At 41.5% G+C, this 25,876-nt stretch overlaps 1 protein-coding gene across 2 annotated transcripts in view; it reads left to right on the forward strand.

Annotated features, from left to right (window-relative positions):
• The window catches only part of KCNB2 (potassium voltage-gated channel subfamily B member 2), a 260,695-nt gene that overhangs the window by 15,401 nt on the left and 219,418 nt on the right, over positions 1 to 25,876 (forward strand). For both annotated transcript variants that reach the window (XM_053249554.1, XM_053249553.1), the window contains one exon: positions 5,455 to 6,128. In XM_053249554.1, coding sequence (XP_053105529.1) covers positions 5,550 to 6,128 — 579 coding nt within the window. In that variant the 5' untranslated portion in view covers positions 5,455 to 5,549. The remainder of the gene's footprint in view (positions 1 to 5,454; positions 6,129 to 25,876) is intronic.

Below are 25,876 nucleotides of genomic sequence, written 5' to 3' on the forward strand. Positions count from 1 at the left end.
TTCTAGTTTTTCTTAATTGAGAAATCTGTGAAAATATGTGATGTCCCTGCTAAGAGTATGTGCTCTACAAGCTCCAATCACTTCAATAGAGATGTATGTGAATGTCCTTAGGCCAAACATACTGTTCAAATGTAAACCAATTTAAAACTGTTCATGAGATTACTTTTTGCAAGGAATCTTCGCAAAGGTATCATTCTGAAAACCTTTATCATAAAAGAATCAACAGACTCTGGCCTTGAATCAGCCTAACCCAAGAGAGGCTGTAGAGAGACTGATTTAATATTTTAATTAGTGCTCGGTGTTCAAGCATCATTCAGGATGTTTGAATGATGAAGCATCAGGTTACCAGAAAAAAATTAAGTGTTGCCATGGAAATGTATCGTAAGCTGCTTATTTACTTACCATAGCTATTAATTTTGTCCATCATTAACAATAAGACACGGTTAACAACCCTTTCCTGAACACTAGGGTAGGCTAGGAAGGGAGGAAGCGGCCAAATTCTCTCTGGTCAATTCCGATCCTTTGTGATCTCTTTGAGGGCTGTGACTGAACAACAAACAGTGCTCAACAGCTTTGCTTTCAGCAGTCTGTGATTTTGAGATGTTATAAAAAGGGAACTCTGTTCATCTGCCCACTGTCCCACAAAGCAAAGTAAGTCTCTGGTACCAACTTGTAAAGTCAATAGTCAATCTTGGCTGAGGGACTGGAGCTATTCCATAAATGCCACCCCAACGCTCTGCTAGCTACTAACTTGCCTCTTAGTTATGTGGACATTTATTTATTTACTCACTTTTATATTCCGCTCTACCTTCAAGGAGCCCAGGTTATGTTTATCCTTACAACAACCCTGTGAGGTAGGTTAGGCTGAGAGATAAGTGGCTGGCCCAGAGTCACCCAGTGAGCTTCATGGCTAAATGTATTTGCGGGGGTTCCGTTCCCACCTATTTCCACAGATAGCAAAACTCCTAATAAAGAGACCTTAACCCTATGGGGACTTGGGGTTAGGTTCCTAAGCACACTGAGTGTGCTGAAAATCATAAGAAAAAGCAATGGGGAGGAGACATCAGCACTTCTAAATCCTTCAGTTGTTTTTTGTTTTGTCTGTTTGTTTGCAGAAAAGAGCCACAAAATGGATCAGCACAAAAAAACGATGGCAGGAAATGTCAAAATAACCCTATTTTTGCCCAATGAATAAAGAAACTGGGTCCCTATGACCCAATCGCAGACATGCAAAACCATGGGTGCTGGGACCATGGATAACGAGGGCCACCTGTATACTGCCTTATACTGAATTAGACATTGGTCCAACTAGTCCAATAATGACTGCTCTGACTGGCAGTGGTTCTCAGGACCTCAGGCAGAGATCTTGTTCAGTCATAGGAAACTGCCATATACTGAGTCAGCCCATTGGTCTGTCTAGCTCAGTATTGTCTTCACAGACCAGCAGCGGCTTCTCCAAAGTTGCAGGCAGGAATCTCTCTTGGCCCTATCTTGGAGATGCCAGGGAGGGAACTTGGAACCTTCTGCTCTTCCCAGAGCGGCTCTATCCCCTGAGGGGAATATCCTACAGTGTGCACACTTCTAGTCTCCCATTCATATGCAACCAGCGCAGACCCTGCTTAGCTAAAGGAACAAGTCATGCTTGCTACTATAAGACCAGCTCTCCTCTCCTAAGTCCTGTTACCTGAGATTTTTAACTGGCATGAGCTTTCATAAGCTAAAACCTAGTTACATAATGCAAGTGGTGGTATATTGTACATCTATCTGGTATAGTAAATTTGAACCTTGGATATTTCACATGCAAAGCAGGTTGTCTGCTGCCAAGCTATGGTTTTTTACCACTGCTGTCACCTTGTCGTTTGAGGCTGGCTCAACTGCATCACTTGCTTATTGCCTGTTAACTTCTGCCATTCTGGTTGACCCTTCCTGTCTCATACCTGTGAGTAGTGATGTGCTCGGACCGGTCCGGAGGCCATTCGGCCTTGGGGCAGTTTGGCGGTTCGGGCGCTGGGGTGGGGGTCCCTTTAAGGGCGGTGGGAGGGTGTACCTACCCCTCCCTCCACTTGTCCCCCGCTGGCGCGTGTCCGTTTAACAAGCATTTGGGGTGGCAGGATACCTCCCTGCTGCCCCTTCCGGCAGCAAAAGGCTTCAGGTAGCCTTTTGCATGTGTGCACGTTGCGCGCGCACGTCGCAAAGATGCTTGCCAAATGCTTGCTAAACGGAGCTTTCTAAATTGCCCTGGCGGGGGACAAGTGGAGGGAGGGGTAGGTACACCCTCTCCCCACCCTTAAAGGGACCCCCACCCCAGTGCCGGACCGCAGCTCGGTGGTTCCGTGCACATCCCTACCTGTGAGCTCCTGTGGTGTATGCTACATCTGACAGTTGTAGGCTGTAGCCTATGAAAACTTATGCTGCAGTATGTTACTTAGCATTCAAGTTCCACAGGACTTCCTCTTCCTACTTCACAGAGTCACTGTAAATATGACTGAAAGGTACATAGGAGCCCAGTGGCATTGCATATGGTTAGATAGCACATTCATTCATTACCAGGTGTTGTTCTTTTCTGTTCATTTACTCCACAGCTATGGTCCCAGGTTCAGCTTCACCTTAACCTTGGAAGCAAAAACATAAGTTATTCTCACTTGGTAATTCAGCACATGATGACTCACAACTGAATGCATGTACTGATTCTATTGTGTATGAGGTGATACAAGGTAATATGGAAGTTCTGTCTGTGTTGTTTGCATCCCATATATGCTTCACCTTAACCTTGACATTTCCATGGAAAATATTTAATAGGGTAAAAGATGGTTTTAATATGAGGTATTTCAAAGGAAAGCAGAGAATGAGAGTGTGTGTGGAGGAATTAGCAGCCTGCTTGCTTTGGATTGATATGACATTTATCTTCACAAGTGATGTTGTCAGGTGTCATGAATGAATGAGCAAAGATCAATATTAAGTTCTCTGTATACTTAGGTATTTAGGCTGCCTTCTTTTCCTGTTTGCCATAAAAGGTCAGGAAGGCATTTCATAGCAATGCTGAATATAAAATATGAAAAGGCAGAATCTTTGTGACTTATGACTTTGCAATTATTATGGCTGTGATAAAGCTGCTAATGATATTTGTATTCACTGCTGAAAAGATAAGTGAGTTTTGTAATACCCTTTTATTCCTCATTCTGTCCATACGTGTTTAAATGAATTACCTGTTCTAAGAAGAAATACTAGATAAATGTGATTAAAACCTTTTTGGTTTTATTTCCTTGTTGTTGTTGATTGACTGAGGGCAGTCCTTGCTAAAGCCTCAGAGGACTGGACTTAGTTTCTTCTTTGTTCCTTCAAAATAAGAAAGAAAAGGCTAATCAGATTAACAGTTATAATTAAAGTGTTTGAAAACTATTTTGCGTCCTTAAAATACATTCTTTTTCTCATTCACACATAAAAATATTCTTTAGGAACTAGTAAGCTGTGTATTGCAAGTCAGATTATTGGTCCATCTTGCTCAATACTAACCCAATTCAGACATTCAGTTGTACAGATATACAGATGTCTGTGCACTTGTGCAGACTTGTGTTTCTGTGAATTACTGTGGCTGCATTCATTTTAGAAGTGAACTTGGGTACAGACCCCTCAGATGCATGGTACACATAGAAGTGTATTGCTGTATCTCTGCTCAACATAACATGTACCTGACAATATATGAATAACTGTATAATATATGAATAGGGCGATTGTCTACCCTGGTTGGCAGCAGCTCTCCAGGATTTCAGACAGGGGTCTTTCCCAAACCGATTTGCAGATGCTGCCAGGGATTGAACCTCAGACTTTCTGCGTGCAAAACATGTACTCTGTGACTGGTCTATGGCCTTCCCAATTATCTTTCAAATAAACATATATTTGCTAAAATGAACGATTAAAAACAAGAACACCACAAACAACCCATTGAGAATGGTGTTCTGTAGTACATATTTTATCAGCGCCTTTCCAAGTGAGCTATGAATTAGGAGTTAGCTTAAGTGTACAGTTGTTACTCAACTGCTGTGGAAGATTCATAATATTTTGTCAAAATAGTAGTTTCCATGCAGAAATATCAAATTGCCGCAGTGCTCTGCTTTATTCTGCTTTAGGGAGCATATCAATAAAGCTGTTGGGCAATACCTGTGGCCAGTACAGTAATAACTTCTCCCTTAACTCTTGTTCCCTATTATACACTTTTTAAAAATGCTGTTAGATTTTCTTACTGCTTTAGAGACAGACAGTGATATCTCACAACACAGCAGCACCACTTCAGCTCTTTAACAAACCAGCAAGTGCCACATACCAGCAAGGTTATCTGCTGTTGCAAAGTCCCACCATCTTGAAAAACCCTCTGTGTTTACCTGAATCCAAGACTAGTCCCCTCCACCCCCAAGTTCTTTGATCTTGGAATCCAGGAGTGATCTTAAATTCAGAGTCCCCTTCCTTTTAGGTTACTAAGGGTATAACCTGTCTTTAAACTCTATTTTTTTTAAGGGGCTTATCTCAAAGTTGCCTTATATTTGGGTAAATACAGCATTTTTAAAATTAAGGCTTCTGAAGGCTGGGGCTCCCCCTTCTGTAGTTCTGTAGTGCTTCTCTTTTAATGTAAAAAATAACAATCTAAAAACAAAAAACACATGCAGCAAACACAAGTATAACTACCTGCAATTAAGCTGCTACCCTCTCAGTAAAACTGTGTTAGGAAGAATGCCTTCATTTGTTACTTGGGGGTTGGTTGTTGTACTATTAGCTCTGGTTTTGAGCTATTCAGAGTACAATATATTTATACTAAGAGATAAAATCTGAGAGGGTTTTAAAAAGTCTAAAGCCTCCAAGCGCTGCAGATAGGTATCTACACTTAAAGAGCCTTTAGGAACTGGCTAGGCACTAGAAGAGTTTGTAGGACGTTCTTAGCCTTACTTAGATATGGTGATTGCTGTAGGAGTTTTCTGTAGCAAGTTATTAGTAAAAAGCATTCATTTGATTAGACAGTTTGTTTCACTGGATTAATATTACATCTTCTGTACCTTAATCCTTGGGTAAATAGTGCGGAAAATTTCCTTAAGTAATAGGATACAATAGAACTTAATAATAACCCAGAGACATAAACGTACCCGCACAAGCTCATTCATTCATTTCTTCATTCACATACTAGCCCATCTAGAATGCTACTGTATTCAAGGTAAAAGACTGAGATTTAGACAGATTTCATAGTTATTTAAAAACAACACCTTGTTCCTGTTGAATTCATAATTCAGGCTACTATGCCACACTAGGGCTCCTATAAAATGTATGCAATATCTGTAAGCATAATATAGTACTAACAAAGGAGCATCTTTCTCTCTTGAAACCTTCTGTTTTTGTTATTACATTATTAATTTGTTGTACTGTTCTACAGAATACTAAGACATTATTCTCCCCCTCCTTCTGCTTCAGGAATGGAGAAACCTATCTGAAGAAGACCCAACCTGACCTCTTACCCAAATTCATCCTTCTGAAGACTCTGGCTTTGCTGCTGCATCCTTTTCAGGATGGCCGAAAAGGCTACCCCAGGAATGAACAAAAAGTCTTCAAGGTCTACTCAGTCCCTTCCACCAGAACCAGTGGAGATAATCAGGAGCAAAGCATGTTCAAGGAGAGTCAAAATCAATGTAGGTGGGCTTAACCATGAAGTTCTATGGAGGACTTTAGATAGACTTCCACGGACACGATTAGGGAAGCTCAGAGACTGCAATACTAATGAAACTTTACTAGAAGTATGTGATGACTATAATCTCAATGAGAATGAATATTTCTTCGATCGACACCCTGGTGCTTTCACCTCCATTTTGAATTTCTACAGGACGGGGAAGCTCCACATGATGGAGGAAATGTGTGCCCTCTCTTTTGGCCAAGAGCTAGATTACTGGGGGATTGATGAAATCTATTTAGAGTCTTGTTGCCAGGCGAGATACCATCAGAAGAAAGAGCAAATGAATGAAGAACTAAGGAGAGAGGCAGAGACAATGAGAGAAAGGGAAGGGGAAGAGTTTGATAATACCTGCTGTCCAGATAAAAGGAAAAAACTCTGGGACTTGCTGGAAAAACCCAACTCCTCAGTGGCTGCAAAGGTAGGACAAAAGACAATATGAATGGAAAATCCTTTAGAATACTGGTTTGTGTTATTCATACCACAAAAAGTATCAGTGAGATTTACGTATGATAAATATTGTAGGTGTAGATGTACACATCGTCAGTGTCTTTCCTTTCTTGTTTTGTTGTGTGGGAGAAAGGTGGAGGTTCAGTCCAAAGGGCTATGTGAGGCTTTTCCTTCCAACTGGTGTACATCAAGCAAGCACCTAAATGGGGGAGGGCTATCAGAGTAGCCTAAAGTGTCAGATAATGAAAAAAATACAAAGTACACAAATACTTTGCTTTCATGGGCCTGAGGGTCTCTGGATCCTGCTAACATTAATCATCCAATGTTCAGTGCATCAGAACATGTTTTTTTCGGCTTGTTGAGAAGTGACAGGTGAATAAAGTCTCACCTCTAACTTTAAGTAGCTTGTACAGTATTAAGATTTCTATAAGCATTAGTAAGTTTAGTATTCAGCCAGTCACAGAAATGGGTGTAATCATGCTTATGGCATTCACTTCTACAGACAAACACAGTTAGCATGAAGAAATAATCTAGGAGGGTGAGTAACGCACAGGATTCTCCCCAGGGGCAGGCTTTCAGAGCCTCTTGTTACTCTGTAAGAATGTACGGCATATTTAGTTGGAATGTCTGAGTAGGGCTAGTGTTTCATTGAAAATCTTAAACTAATCTGTATCCTGTTAGTAGACTAGCCTTTTCCAAATAGCTTGGCAAATGACAATACTCATAACTGATTGACAGAGGCACTTCTTGAAAATGAAAATATCAAGGCACTTTTTGAAAATGAAGGCCAAGCATCTATATATTTAATTCTCCGGGGTGTGCCTTGGAATGTGTGTCCCAGCACACAGCTGATTGGCTGGGCGGCGGAGGTGCCTGATTGGCTGAGGCACACCCAGGAGGATTGGTTTCCGCGGCGGCAGGCTGGCCATGGACGCCAGAGGCAGCAGCAGGCCCAGACCAGCCACAGAGGCAAGGCCCAGGAGGGGGAAAAGAAAGTGGGGGGGCAGAAGTGGCGGTGGGGAGGAGAGGCGTCTGGGCCTGGCACGGGCCGGCCGTGGTTAGGAAGCGGAGACTGGGGCAGAAGGTGGGGGAAGAGGTAACTGCCGGCCCCAAAGAGCACACAGATGCTCTGTGCGAGGTCGGCTAGTTTAATTAAAAATGAGTTAGTCTCTTACTTGCTTTGTGCATTTGTAACTTTGGGCTTCTAGACTGAACACATCCCATAGCAGAAGGACATGGGACTCCCATTTATATTTGTTGTTTCTGTGTGTGGAGGCATAGAGCCAACCAATTATGCAGATGGCACATGTAATTTAAACATTAAATATGCCATCTGCATGACCCTTTAAATGTCCATATCCTCGGCAGGAAGTCCCATGAAGCACAAGGTGGTGGTGCTGGGATGGTGCAGGACAATTTCAGAGGGTAGAGGAGGAGGGGTGAGAAAATAAAAGGAGATAATAAAACAGGATTACTTGAAACAGAGAGCTCTGCTGGAGCAGCAGATTCAAGAAGCAGGCTTCTAGGGAGCTTTACGGGCTGATACCATCAAGAGTCTGAATAAAGTGGATGGTTTATATAGAAACAGGAAGATCCTCCTCATGGAATTTTATTTATTTATTTAGTATATTTATTTAGTACATTTATGTACTGCCCCATACAAAAAAGTCCCTGGGCGGTTCACAATTAGCTTAGTCCTGATACATGGTTTGCACCTGCACTTGCTTACTGCACTTCCTAGGTAGGGCAATTGCAATGGAAAACTTCGGCAGCCAGATAGACCTTCTTCTGTCAGTTTTGGATGTTAACCCAAACCTAGCACCATAGTTGCTCTTAGGGATGATTGGGGAGGGCCTCCCACAGGGTCCAAGTAGGAGGCATTGGATCACCCAAGATCTTATGTTCTTCCCACAGGATCAGCTGTGGTTGTTCCTCCAGAGCTGAGGTCATGCAAGATCAGGGGCTAATGTGGAGTCAACTTCCCTGGGATCATGGGTCATAAATGGACATTTCTTTGGGATCCAAGTTTGGCAGGGTCTTGACAGAACTACAGCGTATCTGTACCAGGTTCACAGGAAGATGTTTTATTCTCTTGATAAACTAGCCTCAGTTAATGAATGCATTGCATATATAATGTGTGAAAGCTCTAAATATATTTGTTTCTGTGTGGGAAATCAACAAAAACCATATTGAATGGGAAATGTATCTTATTTTTGTGCTTTTTCTGTGAGATTTGCAAAAGGGCATCACACATCGTGTCTATGATGAGATGCTAAAATTCAGATGTGAGGACCTCTCACTCATCACATTGTGGGAGGGACTCCATTGTGCCAAGAATGAGAAGAGGAGGTGGGCTGGGGGGAGAAAAATGATATAGCATCAACAAATTGGAACCGAAGAAAGGGGGTGTGCCCAAAGGTGCTAATAGGTTTTTGTAAATTAATGTATTTGATATTGTCTGACACACTTTGAGCACGAGAGATTCCTCTTCAGAGGCAACTTCAATAAATAACATTAATCAAAGTGTCTTCTGCAGAGAAATAAGTAAGCAGAAGATACTTTCATTAATGTTACTTGCTTAAGTTGCCTCTGAAGAAGAGAAACTCATGCTTGAAACATGTAGGGCAATATTGAATAAATTAATTTATAATAACTTGGCACCTTGGGGAACTTCCCCCACTTTTTCTTCAGAATTACACTGTGCCCCACTTCAGGAGAAACACAGAAACATAAGCATGAGTTGTTGCCCCAGTTGCTGTCACTTTCTATTATGTAGGAGAACATCCAGAATAAGATAGCCGTTACTAAGTTCCATTAAAATTAATGGGACTTGAGTTAGTTACGATTAAATTATGTCATTGAAATCAATGACATTTAGGCATGACTAAGGTCTGTATGCTGCCCCTAATGTCTGAAGTCTCTCTTTGGTTATAAATGGACACAGTTAAATTTTGTTACAAAGAGTGTTTTGAAATATGTTACCTACAAAAATGCTGCTCACTGTTGAACCTTAGTTCAGAACCATCTTACTCTAGCCCCCTATAATCTTTAATACACCACCCTGAAAGGAATGTATTGTAGAGTCTTTCTTAAATTTGAAAGTGTCCCTATGTTATGGCTCCCATTTGAAGCACTTCTGAATTATAACCCTAGAATGCTATCCTGTTTCAGTAGTTCAGTGCCTTCATGCATCTAATTCCTGGTATATTATTTGCAAGCAACAGGTGCCAGGGTTGATCTTTGTAGTGCATTATTCTGCCTGTGTTTGCTCTGTCTATTCAAACAGAAATTGAAATTGCTGTCTTTGCTGACTCAGAATCCCTACAGCCGTCTGTTACTAACTAACTATGTGCTCAAGATCCCAGAGACTAGTCTGGAGGAGGTGGGGCATGCCATTGAGCTGATATACTGAATCCCTATAGAACAAGGTCTGGATCAAAATCTCTCAGCAACATGGGCAGTTCGCTGATCCAAAAGCTATTGGTGTTCAGGGTTGCTTGCCTTCTGTCTCCCAAGGAGAGCGATGGCTTTGAATATAGTAAGTGTTGCTTGGAAATGCTGAGATAGTTTCTTTAAACGACTGTCATTAATACTCCAGCTTTGGGAAATGTATATATGGTCTGCCATTTACACAATTGAAGAGAAATCTATTCCATAAGCTTATATCAGTTTTATATATCACTTTATAGAAATTTTTAAATATATAATGTAATTGTCATGGTTTTGCCCAAATAATCCTGGGAATGGTAGTTTGATGAGGGTGCCGACAGAGCCTTAACCCCCTCTCACAGAACCAAGATTTCCAGAGTTCACTGTGGGGAGCAAATAATTGTTAAATCAGTTAAAACCTTCAACGCAGATACAGTTGTCCAACCGTTTGAACAGAGAAGCCAGATATTGGCTGGCGAGTGAAGCACAATAAGATACCAGCTTCCTTACTATCTATAATGCTATAGTGAGGGGAGGCAGCAGCATGTATGCATTTTATGCACAAATCCAAGAAAGTGCATCAACTGCAGCTAAATTTTAAATTTGTCCATGGCAAACTAGTGTGACATATAAGCTACAACAGAACTAGTGTGTAGCTTATATGTCTAAAATTAACTTGGCCTAGAACATTGGAATGAAATGTTAAGGGGTAATTCTGAAACACCTTCGCCAGCACAAGAGCTATTGTTACCAAGAGCTAGCACTAAAATGCAGCAGATATGGAATAAAAATTGTTACCCAGAGATCCTATGGATGAGCTTAGGCTGCAGCAGTCCAAATAAAGGCTTACACTTCATCAGCTGAAGTGTGGTCCTTTGCCTGGCAAGCAGGATAGAGCCAGGCAACACTTACAAGTCTTGCCAGGCAACACTTACTTTTTGCTGAGTACAGTACTAGAGATGGCTAGCATACATTTGCCCTATACCCTATGACTCATATGGACCAAAGAGCAGAGGTGGGGAGGCTCCACTACAGTGCTACTGCACTGGTAATTGGGGTTAGGATTGGGCTTTACTTAGGAACATAGGAAGTTGCCTTATACCAAGTCAGACCATTGGGCCATCTAGCTCAGTATTGTCTACACAGACTGGCAGCGGCTTCTCCAAGGTTGCAGGCAGGAATCTGTTTCAGCCCTATCTTGGAGATGGCAGGGAGGGAGGGAATGTGGAACCTTGTGCATGCAGATGCTCTTCTCAGAGCAGCCCCATCTCCTAAGGGGAAGATCTTACAGTGCTCACATGTAGTTCATTCAAATGCAAACCAGGGTGGATCCTGCTTAGCAAAGGGGTCAATTCATGCTTACTACTACAAGACCAACTCTCCTCCCTTCCACCATGAGGGAAAGTGATGCTGTCGGTCTATAGTATTAGGACCTGCACAACAGATCCTATGAACTGCTGCCTTTAAAATTATGATACAGGATTATTCATCATAAGACAAATGGTGCTGTATATATTTGAATTGTTGTATATCAGCTTGGAAACTCTTTTCAATGTGATACCATAACATTTTGCCCACACCATCAATTGTGAGATTTTTTATAACTGGTCCAGTTCTCTGCATTATGCTCATCAACATTGCACATCAGATGAAATATGGTATCCAATTTTTGGATCAATCTGTATGTTATGTAGTTATTACTAGGATTCATTTTACCAGATAGCATAGATGACTAGTAAAATGTTAGCCATTGATGAGACAGATCATACATTGCTTCCTTTCTAAAGTACATTTACACTTGAAGAGTCTGAAGATATCACTTCAATAATCCCTTCTCTCTCTTTCATTTTGAACATCTGTTTTCAAAATCTCAATTTACTAACTGCAAATTAAGGATTTATCCCCTGGGAATAGCATCATAATTTATCATCTGCTAATCAGTTAAAGAAAGTGTAATTGTTCTTCACTTTTACCAAGAAACAGAAAGACTTTGTGCTGTCTATTCATTAGCATAACCTGGTATTGGCTATTTTTCCTGCAGAAATAGATGGATTATAAAAAATATGTGGAAGGATTAAAGTCTCCAGAGATTTAATTCAAGTTAGACAATATGTAGTATGAATGACTAAGCTGAGCTTATCACTGACTGGGACCTTGCAGTAAGCAGAGGGCCTTTCTGTACTATATTTAGGACCTAATGATCATTGCATAGGTCTGGTTCACACAAGACATTGCCGCCTCTGCAGATTTCATTCCAGCTATCCCCTGTACTTGTACATAACTGCAGTGTGTACAAAGCTGTACTAATATGGCTATGGTGATTACCAAGATTGTGGTGACTGGAAGAAATTCTACCACACTTATGGAACTCTATGCTGATTATATCCAAGTACAACCTAGTCACTCTTCAGATGTTAATGGGGGGATGCTATACTCATGTACAGTGTCTTGAGAGTGCACCCATAACCACCTCATCAGCACTGATGCTCTTGGAAGCCTCATCCCCACAGTTACACCGTTTGTCTGAAGAGATAAACCAGTGACCTTCACTACTTTTTAAATGAGAACCACTTTGGCAAAAAACTTCAATGTTGACTCAATGTTGCCCATACTGTGTTTGTACTTTGCCAATGCTGTTGAGGCCCTTCGAAGAGAAACAGAGCCCTGTTGGGCCTCTATACCATCTTGGAAGTTGCACGCATTGTGCTAAGAAATGTTGGTCCTCCCTGGTGCTTTCCACACAGAGCTTTATGGGGAAAGTCTTGAGAAGAACTAGAAAAGTGCTGGGAAGAACATGACTTCCAGTATGGCTTTAGGGCTTGAGAGGGCTCCATTTTACTTGAAGGAGCCATAATAGCATTGTGCAAAATACAGCTGGAATGGTCATCTCTACTCTTTGCCAGCAGGGCTGTGCAGAGTATTAAGTTTTGACCAAAGCTTTGCACAGACCTAATGAACAATTGGAGAGCCTCACTTAGGGTCAATGGGAACTGCTAGTAGCTCCCAGATCTTGCAGGGGGAAACATTGAGATAAACACTACAGGCATGAACCTTGAAAGATCGTCCACACCACTTTCATCATTGAAATAACACAACAAGCATGTAGCATTATAAAAAGAATCCACGCAGTTACCACATCTATTCATATATTTGGCTCCTGGACCCAAAGCTCTTCCTGGTTTTTCAGGTTGAGGTGGTGGCCAGGAGTGCTTTTTATTAGCTTTGGTTGATACATCAGCTATGTCCATTTCTAGAGGTGAATTACCTTAAAACAGTGGTACATATGCTGGTAACCTCCAGGTTTGACTACTGTAATGCGCTCTATGTGGGGCTGCCTTTGTATATAGTCTGGAAACTACAGTTGGTACAGAATGCAGCAGCCAGACTGGTCTCTGGGACAACATGAAGAGACCATATAACACTGGTTTTAAAAGAACTACACTGGCTGCCAATATGTTACGATCTTCTGGAGAGGTCCGGTTACGGTTTCCACTGGCTCGTTTGGTGGCAACCCAGGACTGGGATCTCTCTGTGGCTGCCCCAGGGTTTTGGAATAAGTTTCCTGCTGAAATAAGAGCCCCTTCTCAGTTAGTTTTCAGTAAGAACCTGAGGACCCTCTTGTTCTCTCAGGCTTTTAATTAGAATTAATTTTAATAATTTTAAAAACTTGTTTTAATAATTTTATTCTATTGTTTTTATTTATTTATTTATTGTCATTTGTCTTAATTTGTGACTTTTAAATATTTTAAATTTTGTATACCGCCTAGAGAGATACATATCAGGCGGTCTAAAAATATGATAAATAAAATATATCTGTGGTTAGTGTAATGTTTCTAGTAACTCTGTTCTGACTTGAAGTTACAAGTACAAACCAACATCTGAGGTCTAGAATTCTAACAGCCTGATTCGACTGTGTGTGGGAGGTATTTGATGCTGATAAGCAATTGGTTTTTAGGAACCACTGCTGATCATCTAGCAACTTCCCATTACCTCTGCAGTAGCCAGCCTAGCAATAACATGGCTAGAGAACTTTAGCAATAGTATGGTTCTTTCCCATTGGAGTAGTGGGCTTGCGTTTTTCTACACACAGAGGGAGGGAGGGTCATAGAACTTTGCCCTTGCTATATCCTGTGTCACCCTCTGTTGTCAAGAAAGGGAACAATTTCCCCCCCCTGCCAACCCCATGGTGAGGCATCACAAACCTTAGGGGCCCCAGTCCATATAGGAAGCGGCCCACAGAGTGTACATTGCTAATGGTTGCCTCAGAACTTGTTAGCCCAGCCTGGCATAGAAAAGAGGTTCTATGGCCTGTCCTTGCGTCTCGGATGACAGAGGGTGGGAACTCAAGACTATTGGTGCATCAGAGCTTGGAACCTCATGGTAACATCCAGAAATCTGTTTAAGAAAAGAGTGTTTCTCTAGTGTAAGATTATTCTCTTCTGAGTTTTCAAAATACATTGTATCTATTTAATAAATCCCTATATGCCTTTCACCCAGGGATACCATTGTGGTGAATGAAAAAGAAGCATTAAAATAAAAATGCATTTGATATAATAATAAAACAGCAATAAATCTACAATAAACAAAACAGCATCAATCAGAACATCAAGAAAAGCAGCAGCATTTATAAATACTGAAACCATTAACAGCAGCTAAAATATATTCTGAGAATGACATTAAAGTCCCTGGAGAACATAAAAGTCTTAGCCTGGCATCTAAAAGAAAGCAGCGAAGGCACCAGGCAAGTCTCCCTAGAAAGGGAGCTTTACAAGTGGGATGTCGCAGCTGAAATAACTCTCTCTCTGCTGGTAGCACCATTCCAGTGATGGGGGCACCCAAAGGAGAGCATTGGCAGGTGAATGTAGTGTGTGGGCAGGCTGATAACAAAGTAGGCGTATCATATATTTATTGCTTGGTATCTTGCTCCCAGTCCCAGTCACATTCTGCAACAGACCAAAAAAAAAAAAAATTCAACATTCCAAGGTTGGAAGAACTTGATGGAAAAAGTATGTGTGTTGTCTCTGTTGACTACTGTGTTTAGACTCCACACTGGTGTTGGTAACTTAACAGAATTATTTCCAGGGTCTTATATAGCTCCCAGCAGGGCTCTAAACAAATCAGCAACAGGTTTTTCTTCTCCTAATCTAAGAGAAAAGAGAGAAGGAGAAATTTGAAGGTTGAGTTGTCCTAATGGGTACAATGCACAGTTGGTTTTTACTGTACCTGAATATAGCACAGTTAAAACTTTAGAATGGGGTAGAAGGCTGAGGTGAACCCACTGGAAAATAGACCTGTTCTTCTGATGATGGGTTTTTAATGCTGAGATTAATTTAGAAACCTTGGGCAGCATGTAGACTAAATTATTCCTTAGTATCCTGTTGAAATTAAGTAATCCTGTAGAGTAACTCCTATATATAACTTGGTCTGGATGTTGCTGCTCCTTGAAAGAGAACTCATACTCTGAAGCTTGGTGACAAACCTTGAGACCTTGTAATGCTACCTACCAAAGCCCCCCCAAACAGAATTTTACCTAACAATTTCTGTATACAGTATCACACAAGCCTTTACTGGCAGCTAACCTGAATCTAAAATCAGCTACTATATATACCATTAATCGTTAAAATGTAATGATACAAGGATTTTTAATGTCAGGAAATGCATGAGAGTTGAGTTCTTTCCCCTACAGTTATATTAAGAAATGCTATAGAATGGCAGTTGCTAATTGATTTTGTTTTAAAAGCTTGTGCATGTGTACTAGTGAGTCAATTATTAAAATATTATTTACCTTCAGTACTTTCTGGATGAAGTATCATGTAACTAATGATTCAGCATTATTTTAGCAGCCTGGCGTAATTATGAAGAAGTAAGCCCAGTATTTGAACTGCCCTATCTCAATGGAATTTTAACATCTTGGTGAATTATGTATAAGGCCTCTTTCTGAGTCACATTGGAATTATTGGTTCCAACAGTATAGCTGAATTACAAAGTTTTAATAAAACAAGCAAAATAACCCCTGAACGTAACTTGTTGACAGTTCTTCATAACTCAAATACTTAGTGAAGGTAATACCAGGGACAGTGAGCCAAACTCAGACCATCTATCACTGGCTTCCAACAGCTGCACCAGTGAATATCTCCATTCATCAAATGCACAGAGGAAAGGGATATTTCCTGTCATGACCTATGAAAGAGGACTCCATTGGTGCAGCAGTGTTTTATGAATAGAGCAACACAGATGCCACTTCTTCACAAAACCAGAAAACATTCATGGGTACAATAATCTGTTCTCTTAGGACAGACTTTCACAACTTCTGACCATCTCCATGCCAAACATATTCCACCAGCCTGTACCGTGGCCTCGGCCGTGATACATAGCTAGGAAATTGCATTCAGTTTGGTGAACCAATGGAGTCCTCTTTCTCAAGATATGCAGGCTTATCTTAGGAGAAACATATACTCTGGCTGACATCTAGACTAACATTGCACTAGTGCAGTGATCAAAGATGCATATATGGAAGAAGGTCACGTAGCTGAGTGAATGCTCAGTGTTGTTCAGTCTTGTACGCTGTTGATCTGCTTGCATGTGCAACAAGGAAAGCTTTGCATTATGCAAGTGCACCTTGTTGTGCTTCCAGCTTAGCAGAACTAGCTAGCACAACATCCTTGCATGAATGTATCATGTTTGGTACTAGTGCAGAATTAGTTTGGATGTCAGCAAGTGTCTGAATTTTAGATTCAAGTATTAAATTGCATCTAATATATTTATATTTTTAAACTTTGGGGTTAAATTAATTTGATACTTAGTTCCCAGAGACTGTGGTTTCTGTAGATGCAGCAAGGCCAAACTGTTATGTAGCATCTTTCTAGGAACTGTGATTAGAAAACCAATGAGGACATATACCTACAGCCCCAATTGTTTTTCTTCTTTTTAGTAAAAAAATTCAGATTGTAAACAGCCTGATCCCAAGTTATTAGATCAATAATAGAGGGCATGAAAGGGATTATTAAGGAAGATAAAGAGATTGCAGAAAAGCTGAATGAGTTCTTTGCTTCTGTCTTCACGGCAAAGGATACTGACCATATACCCGCTCTGGAACTGAGCTTCTCAGGCATGGAGGCTGAAGAACTGGGGCAATTTGAGGTGCTGAGAGCAGATGTTCTAAAATTAACAAATCACCAGGGCCAAATGGCATCCACTCAAGAGTTCTGAAGGAACTCAAATGTTAAATTGCTGATCTCCTAGCAAAAATATGTAACTTGTCCCTAAAACTAGGCCCTCCCTAGCCAGCCTCCCCCCAGTCTCCGAAGGGCTATTTTGGTCCATTTCTAGTTTTGGCCCCCTTTCTGAGGTAGTGGTGGCCATTTTGGAAGCCACTGTGCATGTGCCCTGGCCATTTGCATAGCTGGGTAAGTTTATTTAAAAGTTATTTTGAAAAAAACAAGAACCTCCGAACTCGCCCTGAGCTGACCTGGGTTTTTTGGCTTAAGCCAAGCTGAACCAGTTTGATGTCGAACCAACTTGAGGTTGAACCGGTTCACACATCCCTACCCCCAGGGATCCGTACTGGCACCAGTGCTCTTTAATATGTTCATAAATGATCTAGAAGTTGGGATAACCAGTGAAGCGGCCAAATTTGAAGAAGGCACTGACCTACTTAGGGTAGTGGAATCCACAACAGATTTTAAGGAGTTCCAAAAGTATCTCTCCAAACTGGGTGACAAAATGGCAAATGTGGTTCAATGTTAGCAAGCGTTAAGTGATGCATATGACTGTAACATATTTCTGGATTGGGCTGTAGCTTTCTGTTGCCTTATAAAGTCCATTATATTTCCTTAGAAACTCTGCCACCTAATGACGCAGCGGGAAATGGCTTGACTATCAAGCCAGAGGTTGCTGGTTCGAATGCCTGTTGCAGCAGCGATATAGGAAGATGCTGAAAGGCATCATCTCAAACTACGTGGGAGGAGGCAATGGTAAACTGTATTCTACCACAGGGCCCACTGGTTGCCAGAAGTCGACACTGATTCGATGGCACACTTTACTTTAACAGATTTTTATCACAAACCAAGAAATATTCTTGTCAACATTCCTTCTTCCCGCCAGTTGTTTCACAACCTCAGCTGTTGAAAGCCCCTGAAGACCCCAGACATACTTGCTGCTATTTTTCAGATTCTTCCTTCTCTTCCTTCTGCCTGAGCATTGTTTCTTTCCCATACCTTGCCTATAATCAGTTCATGGCATCTGTCTGCTTGGCTTTGAACAACTGTGGAGGCACTTGGCCTCCTGTTGATGCCTTTCATGTTCATGTTAATGATGTCTTTCATGTTCTACCTGGGCTCTGCCTGTTGCTGTCTCTGTATCAGCCTGCTTGCATTGCAGCAGAATTTTGAGCCTCCAGATTCTGGGCAAGCAATTGGGATCAATCATTGGCTCCCCTTATAGCAGGAAGGATATCTGGTCTGAAGCAAGCCTTGCCTGGGTTTCAATAGCTCCTTGTCCTGATGTGTCTGTTCTCTCTGGTTTTACTTCTTTATTTGGCTCTGTTCCCAGAGATGGCCAGTATCTAAAATATAGGTACTTTAAATATGTATTTTCAATACTTTTGTGTATTGTATTTCATATCTAAAATACTTTTCAGGAAAGTATTTTGTATTTCATATCTAAAATACATTTGCTCAGGTATTTTGTATTTTTAAAATACATTGCCAAAATCAAACTACATCTCAGCCAGTCATTGCTTTGCTTTATTGCTTCAGTAGCTGCCTTTGTATGGCAAGTGGGCAGACCATTGGCTTCCTTGTGTGTGTGTCCTTATGTGTGTTCTCTGTTCCTCCTCTTCTACCCCCTGAAGTTTGAATAGTTTTACTCTGCTGCTGACCATCAGCCAGCCAGTTCTGAAAATCAAAAGGAGAAGAGAGAGACTGTTCCTGTGAGTAAATGGGAAATGAGGGGAGAAGGTGGCATGGGAGTCCATGGGGAGGGGGGGAGGAACAAGAGGGAGAAGCTCTCCCATCTCTGATATTTTGAATGCAAGAGAACTCCCTACCTCACAGCTTTCTTGCTTTAAAGTTTCTCTGTCCCTCTAGCTGCAATGCTGCAACTAGAAACCTGACCTGACCTGAAGAGGATGAAGTTCTTCTGGTCCGGTTGGACTCTGTGTAAATTTGCAACTTGCTTAAGGCTTAGGCAGGTTGTTTTGCAGAGTAGTTTACAAATATCTCCCTGTCTGTGTCCCCTATTTGTTTACTGTGGCTGACTCATGGTAGCAAATTTCAATTTATTTCCTCTCTGTGAAAGCATCAGCATACTCTCTTTCTGAAGTTTACCTTTAGAGAGCTTTGTGTTCAGATTGCTGGAGGGCATGCAGAGTGTTTAGCTGGCTTTCCAGGTTATCTGGCTGTGGTGGGAGTGGGACACATTGAGGCGATTCTCACGATCTCTGAGAGCAGACAGGGAGGGAATAAGGGGAAGGCTGATTTTAACTCACCTTCACCCCAGATGACCAAGCTCTGGGTCTTTGGCATGCCTCCCATGCACCCAGACGAATAGTGCTCCTTGGGGGAGTGCGGAGTGGTATGAAGCTGGAACCCATTGTTCTAGCCACCATGTATCCCACAGTGAACTGTGTGCAGTGCATTGGGGGGATCCTCCCATCTCTGTGTCTCATCAGGCTGCATGCAGCACGAGAAGACACACAATACCTGGCGGCCAGGTTAAGGGTACGCTTGCACCCTTAACCTCAGCTAACAGCTGGGTTTAATAAGGGGGTCGGGCTGCACGGGAGCACTAGGATCCACAAGGATCTCAACGCTTCACACGAACAGCCTAACCCAGGCTGGGCTGCCCTAGTAGAGAACAGCCTCAGTATCCCTCTGGAACACACAGAACAATACAGGAAATCAAGCAGCCATGCTTGCTTAGACTGAATTAAACGCTTCTAAAGTTTTAAAAGCCATATTTTCACTCACAACAACCTGTAAAGTTGGTCACATTGACAGACAGGCAGACAGGAGCAGATGACTCCATGAACAGCATCCCAAGGTTGTTTCTCCCATTTTATCCTCACAGCAATCCTTTGAGGTAGGCTAGGTTGAGAAATAGTGAGTGGCCAAGATCACCCAGTGATCTGAATGAGTCAGGGCTTCATGACTCAGTGAGGGCTTCAACCTGGGTCTCCCAGTCCTCATCCAACAACCTAATCACTACACTGCATTGGTTTATGAGACAGTTAGAGTCTTCTTTTTTTCTGATTTGTAGGAGAATTAACAAATAAATCAATTTGATTTGTATATAAACTAGAAGCTTTCTTTAGATTTTAAAATTAACAGCTTGGGTTTAGGGGAATCTTTCTGAGTCACTCCTGTAAAACACGCCCCCCCATTGCTCTCAGTGCTTCAAGAATAGTATAGAGAGAAAGGGAAGTGGGGAGCGGATTAACTGGGGTAAAAAGAATTGTTCTCCTCCTCATATTATTTGACTGTATGATTGCTTCACCATAAATACACTTTGCTGCTCATTTGACTGTGCCACAGCTATAGGATTGCAGCCTTTGTCATGACTAACTTTCAGTTATTTCAATGGGTCTACTCTAAGCAGGACTAACATTGGACACATGCTTTTTGTATATTTTGCCTCCCCCCAGAAAAAAAGCCTGCCAATGGCTATGGAGGATGGTCAGAATGCAGAAACATAGAAAACATAGCAAAAAGAAACAGAGTATTATTATGTTCTGAAATTATTGGTCTGATAGTTTAAAAAGCTGGAAATACTCCAGTTTTTACAGGACAAATCCAAGCGCATTAGTATGTTGAATGGGTATCCCATTGTCTGACGGCTCTTTATTTAGATATAATACAATTCTAACATCAAGTGGTCCCATGGAACAGTTATTTTCCTTTGCTGGGGTGATTCACAGACCCAGAAGGCACAACTTGAGTGATTTAATCTTTGGAAAACTTGTGTTGTTTAAACAAAATGGAAACAAGATTGGATAAATAACGGACATCTCAAAATTGTTTCCTTTTTTCAGGCATTGTATTTTAAGATGTACTTTAAAATACTATTTTGTATTTTTATTGGTTGTTTACCAAATATTTTGTATTTTGAATCTAAAATATTTTTTAGAGGTATCTCTCTCTGTTCCTCACCTTTTAGCTTACCACTTGATCCTTTGGCTTCTGGTTTGTCTTCCTAGCATAAGTCTGGCCTTTGATCTTGACCAATGATCTTGGTTCTTGCCATTCTACCTGATTTCCAACCCCTAGTGTGGGGAGGAGAGGGGAGCTGGTCTTGTAGTAAAGTCAACTGTGCCGTCAAGTCAATTTCTCCTCCTGGCGCCCACAGAGCCCCGTGGTTTTCTTTTGGTAGAATACAGGAGAGGTTTACCATTGCCACCTCCTGTGCAGTATGAAATTATGCCTTTCAGCATCTTCCTATATCGCTGCTGCCCAATATAGTACCAGTGGGGATTCGAACTGGCAACCTTCTGCTTGTTAGTCAAGCATTTCCCCGCTGCGCCATTAGGTGCCTTTATCCCCTTTGCTAAGCCAAGTCCAGCCTGGTTTGCATTTGGATGGGTGACTGCATGTGAGCACTGTCTGGCATCTCCTGGTAGGGCTGGGAGTGACTCCTGCCTGTAACCTTGGGGAGCTGCTACCAGTCATTGCAGACAATACTGAGCTACACGGACTGATTCTATGGTCTCACTCAGTATAAGGCAACTTCCTATGATTCTGACTCTTGCCTCATCTCTTCCCCTCTGGCTGGCTGTATGACCCTCCTGGTCCCTAACCTTGCAGTATTTAGAGGGTACTGCCCATGTCTCCACTTGACATGGGCACAAGTATCCCTTCTCAAAACTCAAGCCAGTTCTTTTTCCTCACAAATGAGGATGGGAGCAAGATGTGCCTTCTGAAGTCTGGCAGATATGAAGTGTACGCACAGGACATTTCCTATTACTGAGTCGGTGTTCTTGGGCACAACTGGAAAATGTTGTGGGCACAACTGAAGTTATTTTCCCAAGCTTGTTAGCTAACTAAACTACTTTGTGGACTAAATACTGGCAGGCTTCAGCAGGGCTCTGCTGCAAGCTGGAAGGGTGGTAGAGGGATGGGGCATTGTCCAAAAAAGGCAAAGCTGAGTTCCAAAGAAGGCAGATCAGGATCTGAAGTGCCAGAGGCAGGCCATGGCAGGCAGAAGACTGAGATCTCAGTAGGCAAACAGATCAGAGGAGCCAGAGCCAGCAGTATAATCAAAAGTCAGACAGCTGTCAAGAAACATTGATACCAGGTTGGATGGCCAGAAACATGTATTTGTCCAAAGTCAGGAGGGGTCATGGTCTGAGGCAGCAATAGAAAGTTGGAAGGACTAGAAGCAGGTCTGAGGTTAACATCAGGCAGGGGTCACTCACTACTGAAGGCAGCAGCCCAGGAAAAGAAAGCAAGAGTGTGCACGGACTGGAGCCTTCAGCTTTAAGACAATTTGCTGAAGTGTAGGAGCAAGCTTTCAGGTCAGAATAAATAGAGCTTTATATAGGGCTTGTAAGGAATGACCTATGTTCATGCACGTGATAGTGAATCCTATATGTGCCTTTTGAATTGCAAAGTTCAGTCTGCTAGGCTTCATGAAGAACCAGAGTGCTGGTGGTTCAGACAGTAAGGCACTGGAGGCTAGCTGGAATCCTTGGTTGGTCACACACACACACACACACACACACACACCCCTCTATGCCTTCCAAGTTTTAACAGATATAAGTGAGCTGGAGACACGGGCAGTCCAGATGGGCATTTTCTGAATGGCTGAGTCCAAGGCACTCATGGGTATATCTTACATCTGTGACACCTAAGTAGACAAACCTGCCTATATTCTGCCTATCCTATGGCAGGAATATGTCCTTAAAAGGATGTGGTTCTCTTGCACATTATTTTAAGAACTTAGGACACAGTACTCTGGCCTGCATGGTATTCTGAACCAGTTAAGTAATGGCATGTACCATATACTGAATTGCAACAAAAAGTGTCTTTATACAGAAGGTTATTTGCCATGCTGCATTTGTCACAATCTGTCCACTGTACATACAAGTGTAATCTACTTCCTAGGGACATAGCAAATCCATATGAGGTGCCTGTATGCTGGGTTTGGCATGCTGATCTCTGGCTTATCTGCATGGTGATGTAATAGCACACTTAGGCAGACAAATCCCTAAAGGCTATGTGGCTGGAGAGGTTTGTGAATGTGTTGTTTATACTGGCGTGTGCATGCCATTTGTGAAGTGTATCTCCTGTTCCATGGAAGGATTTGGGTATTGGTTGCAAACCTTACTATTCCACATATCTAATCACTGTGGCATATTCAAGATTGGACATGTGAGACTTGCACAGCTGTTGGAGAAAATGGCATCTTATCAGAAAGATCTCTTTGATTGGATAATGCCGTCTGTTCCTTAGCTTGCTGCTCTCACGCAAGTCCAGTAGATATGAATGGAGGTTGTGTAGGGCCAGTGCTTTGGCAAATTGCATCCAGAAAGCTGATAATTCTGTCAGTGTAGGCAGCACACATTTATATTTAAAGGCCAAATCACTCTTTCGTGGAAGCCCAAAGAGCTTAATTGGTTTATATCAATGAAGTATCTGGCTATCAATGTATAAATGAGCCCCCAAACTGAAATTGCTCGGTTAGTGGATAATCTGCATTCCCTGTTGGAATCAGATGTGCATCAGCCGTGCTTGACTCTAGCAGAAAATTCCTGCACTGTGCAGAAGTTGCTTTTAAGGACTATCCCTCAAAGCAGATAATAATGCCTAAGGCTGAATTCATATCCAGTGAAGAAAAGCCACAGGTTGTTTTGATCGCAGTTTAAGCAGCAGCCGCCAATTTCTTCAGCCTGAGGAAATAATCTTTCCTGGCCAACATGATCATGGGACAGAACCTCTCCTCACTCCTTGCCTATGACATCCCATGGCCCAATATTTTGCTGAGTCAGAACACTAACGTGGATATAAGGTGAAATTGGCAAGCATGCTTCCCAATTAAAAAAAGGGAGTTCTCTCTTTATATTTAGAGTAATTACTGGGTCAGAAGTGGCATGTGATATAATGCTTTTGGCTTAGATAGTCTACTGTCCATGTAAGTAAGCAGCAGAACCATTGCTGAAAAATACAGAATGAGTTTTCAAGTCCAGTTGAGTAGTCATCCAATGGCAATCAAGAAGGGTGTTGGTTCAGATGGCTGGCTACTAGCCAGAGCAGTTTTTTGCTTCATGCAGAGATTCTAACTCTTTTTTCTTTTTCTTTCATGGATCACTTCAAAATTCCTTGTGTTCTTGGTGTATCCAGGAAAAGAAAGGGGGGGGGAGAAAAATGCAGCATCAAAAGGCCAAGGTAAAGAGGGGTGGATAGGGGAAATCCCAAAGATGCTGAATACATAATAATCAGTTCTTTATTCAATCATTGTCTGAAGCATTTCAAGCTTAAGTGCTCTTCCGTAGAGGCAATAGTATACTGTAATCTCTTTCTTTGGGGATTGTATCCCAAATCAGTAGGAATATCTGTGGCTTGGTGGACCACTTAATAAACCTTTTTCTTTTACAAATCAAAACATGTAACATATATAGGTTGTGTTTTTTTTAAAAATAAAGCACAGAACGTGTATTACAAATATTCTCAGTTGTTCTGCAGCCTTTCTGCAGACCACTTGATGCAACTCATGGACCACAGTTTGAAAATCTCTAGTCTAGTGTATTTTAGCTTTTCCTTATATACAATTGTCCATAGTTCAGTTCATAAAATCTAAAGCACAAGCAAAAATGGGGAACTGACCTCTAATTCACATCGTTTCTTGACTTAGAACATAACTCTTTGAAATTGTTTCCAGTTTTCTGGTTGCTTTCTGAAAACTGGTAAACTTTGTTATATAATGTAGATATAAGACTGATCTGAGGCAGCATCTTGGATCGGAACATCTTCAAATATTGATTGATCTTCGTTTGAATGCAAACTTTCTGGCTCTAATGTATCGCTAATGGATATAAATTTGATTCCACTGAAGTTAATAAGAAATTTGCTGCTGATCCCATTGCAACAAATAATTTGATGCCAAGTGCATGTACTTGATAGCATTTGTCAAAAGTGGCATTGCAGTTTGCTAGACTGATACCTAATGCCTAAACCTTTGGCTCCACTTGCCTAAAACCTGTGTGGATTATCTAAGATTTTCTGTTCTTTTCTGTGTGAGCAAAACTAAATAGCAACCTAACACAGCAAAGTTCCCCACAAAATGTTTCTTAGAAGTAACCTTTTCCCCCTGAGAGTGGTAGTGAATTTCACTGCAGAACTCTGGAGAACATTGCCACCCAGAATTCAGTGTTTTCACTTATCTTTCATCGAGCCCCAATTGATGCAACCACAAATGCTTGATAGCTCTTAAAATAGCGGAGGTATAGGACATGCCTGAACTATCCCAAGGGCAGCCAAGTAACAGTAATACAGTTCCGGATGTTGACAGTCAAATCCAGGATGCTCCTCTGGAAAATGGTTGGCATGCCTTGCATTGCCATGCTCTCTTCAACTTGACTTTGACTATTATCATATTATGCAAGTTAGAATGTTCACAGACATTTGTTTTTTCTAAGTGAAATTATTGAAGCTATTCATGTAACAGGAGACTGATGCTCTATTTTGCTCAGAGTTTTGTTTTAAAGACTTATGGCCTGATCTTTTGGGGGCAGTGGCTTCCTCCATTTCCCTTCTGTGGTGTCCAGCCAAATGTATGGTGAGGGAGACAAAGCAATAGTCAGCTCTACCAGTCCACTCTTTGGAAACTGTTTTGGATTTTGGATCCAGCAGACCAGTCTTGTCTGTGTTATTCCAGATAAAGCTGATCCATAGATGTTTTCTTCCAGTGCATTATAATCTCATCATTATCTTTCCCTAATTAAATTTATTAAGCTGATCAATCAGTTTTGCTTTAGTGACATGTCTGGTGCTGCTGAATAAAAAGACTCTAACTTGCATAATATGGCAGCTCAATTAAAAATGAAAAAAGTCAATAATCTGCAAATGATGACTGGATGCAGAAGAGATCTGAATTAGGTTAGCATCCAGGTTTTGTATTCGAGTTGACTTGGTCATTTCTGTGTCCACAGTCCAATGAACTGAATGACTCCTGCCATGGGGCTTGTTTTTCTCAAACAGTAGTGCATGCACAAAATGTGCAGTGAATAGTAATACAGCAAATAGTTTCATAATAAAATAGTTCTTGATACAGAATGGGAGTTTGCTGCGCCAATGGAGA

Source organism: Hemicordylus capensis, chromosome 4, assembly GCF_027244095.1.
Source record: "Hemicordylus capensis ecotype Gifberg chromosome 4, rHemCap1.1.pri, whole genome shotgun sequence".
NCBI classification, from domain to species: domain Eukaryota; kingdom Metazoa; phylum Chordata; class Lepidosauria; order Squamata; family Cordylidae; genus Hemicordylus; species Hemicordylus capensis.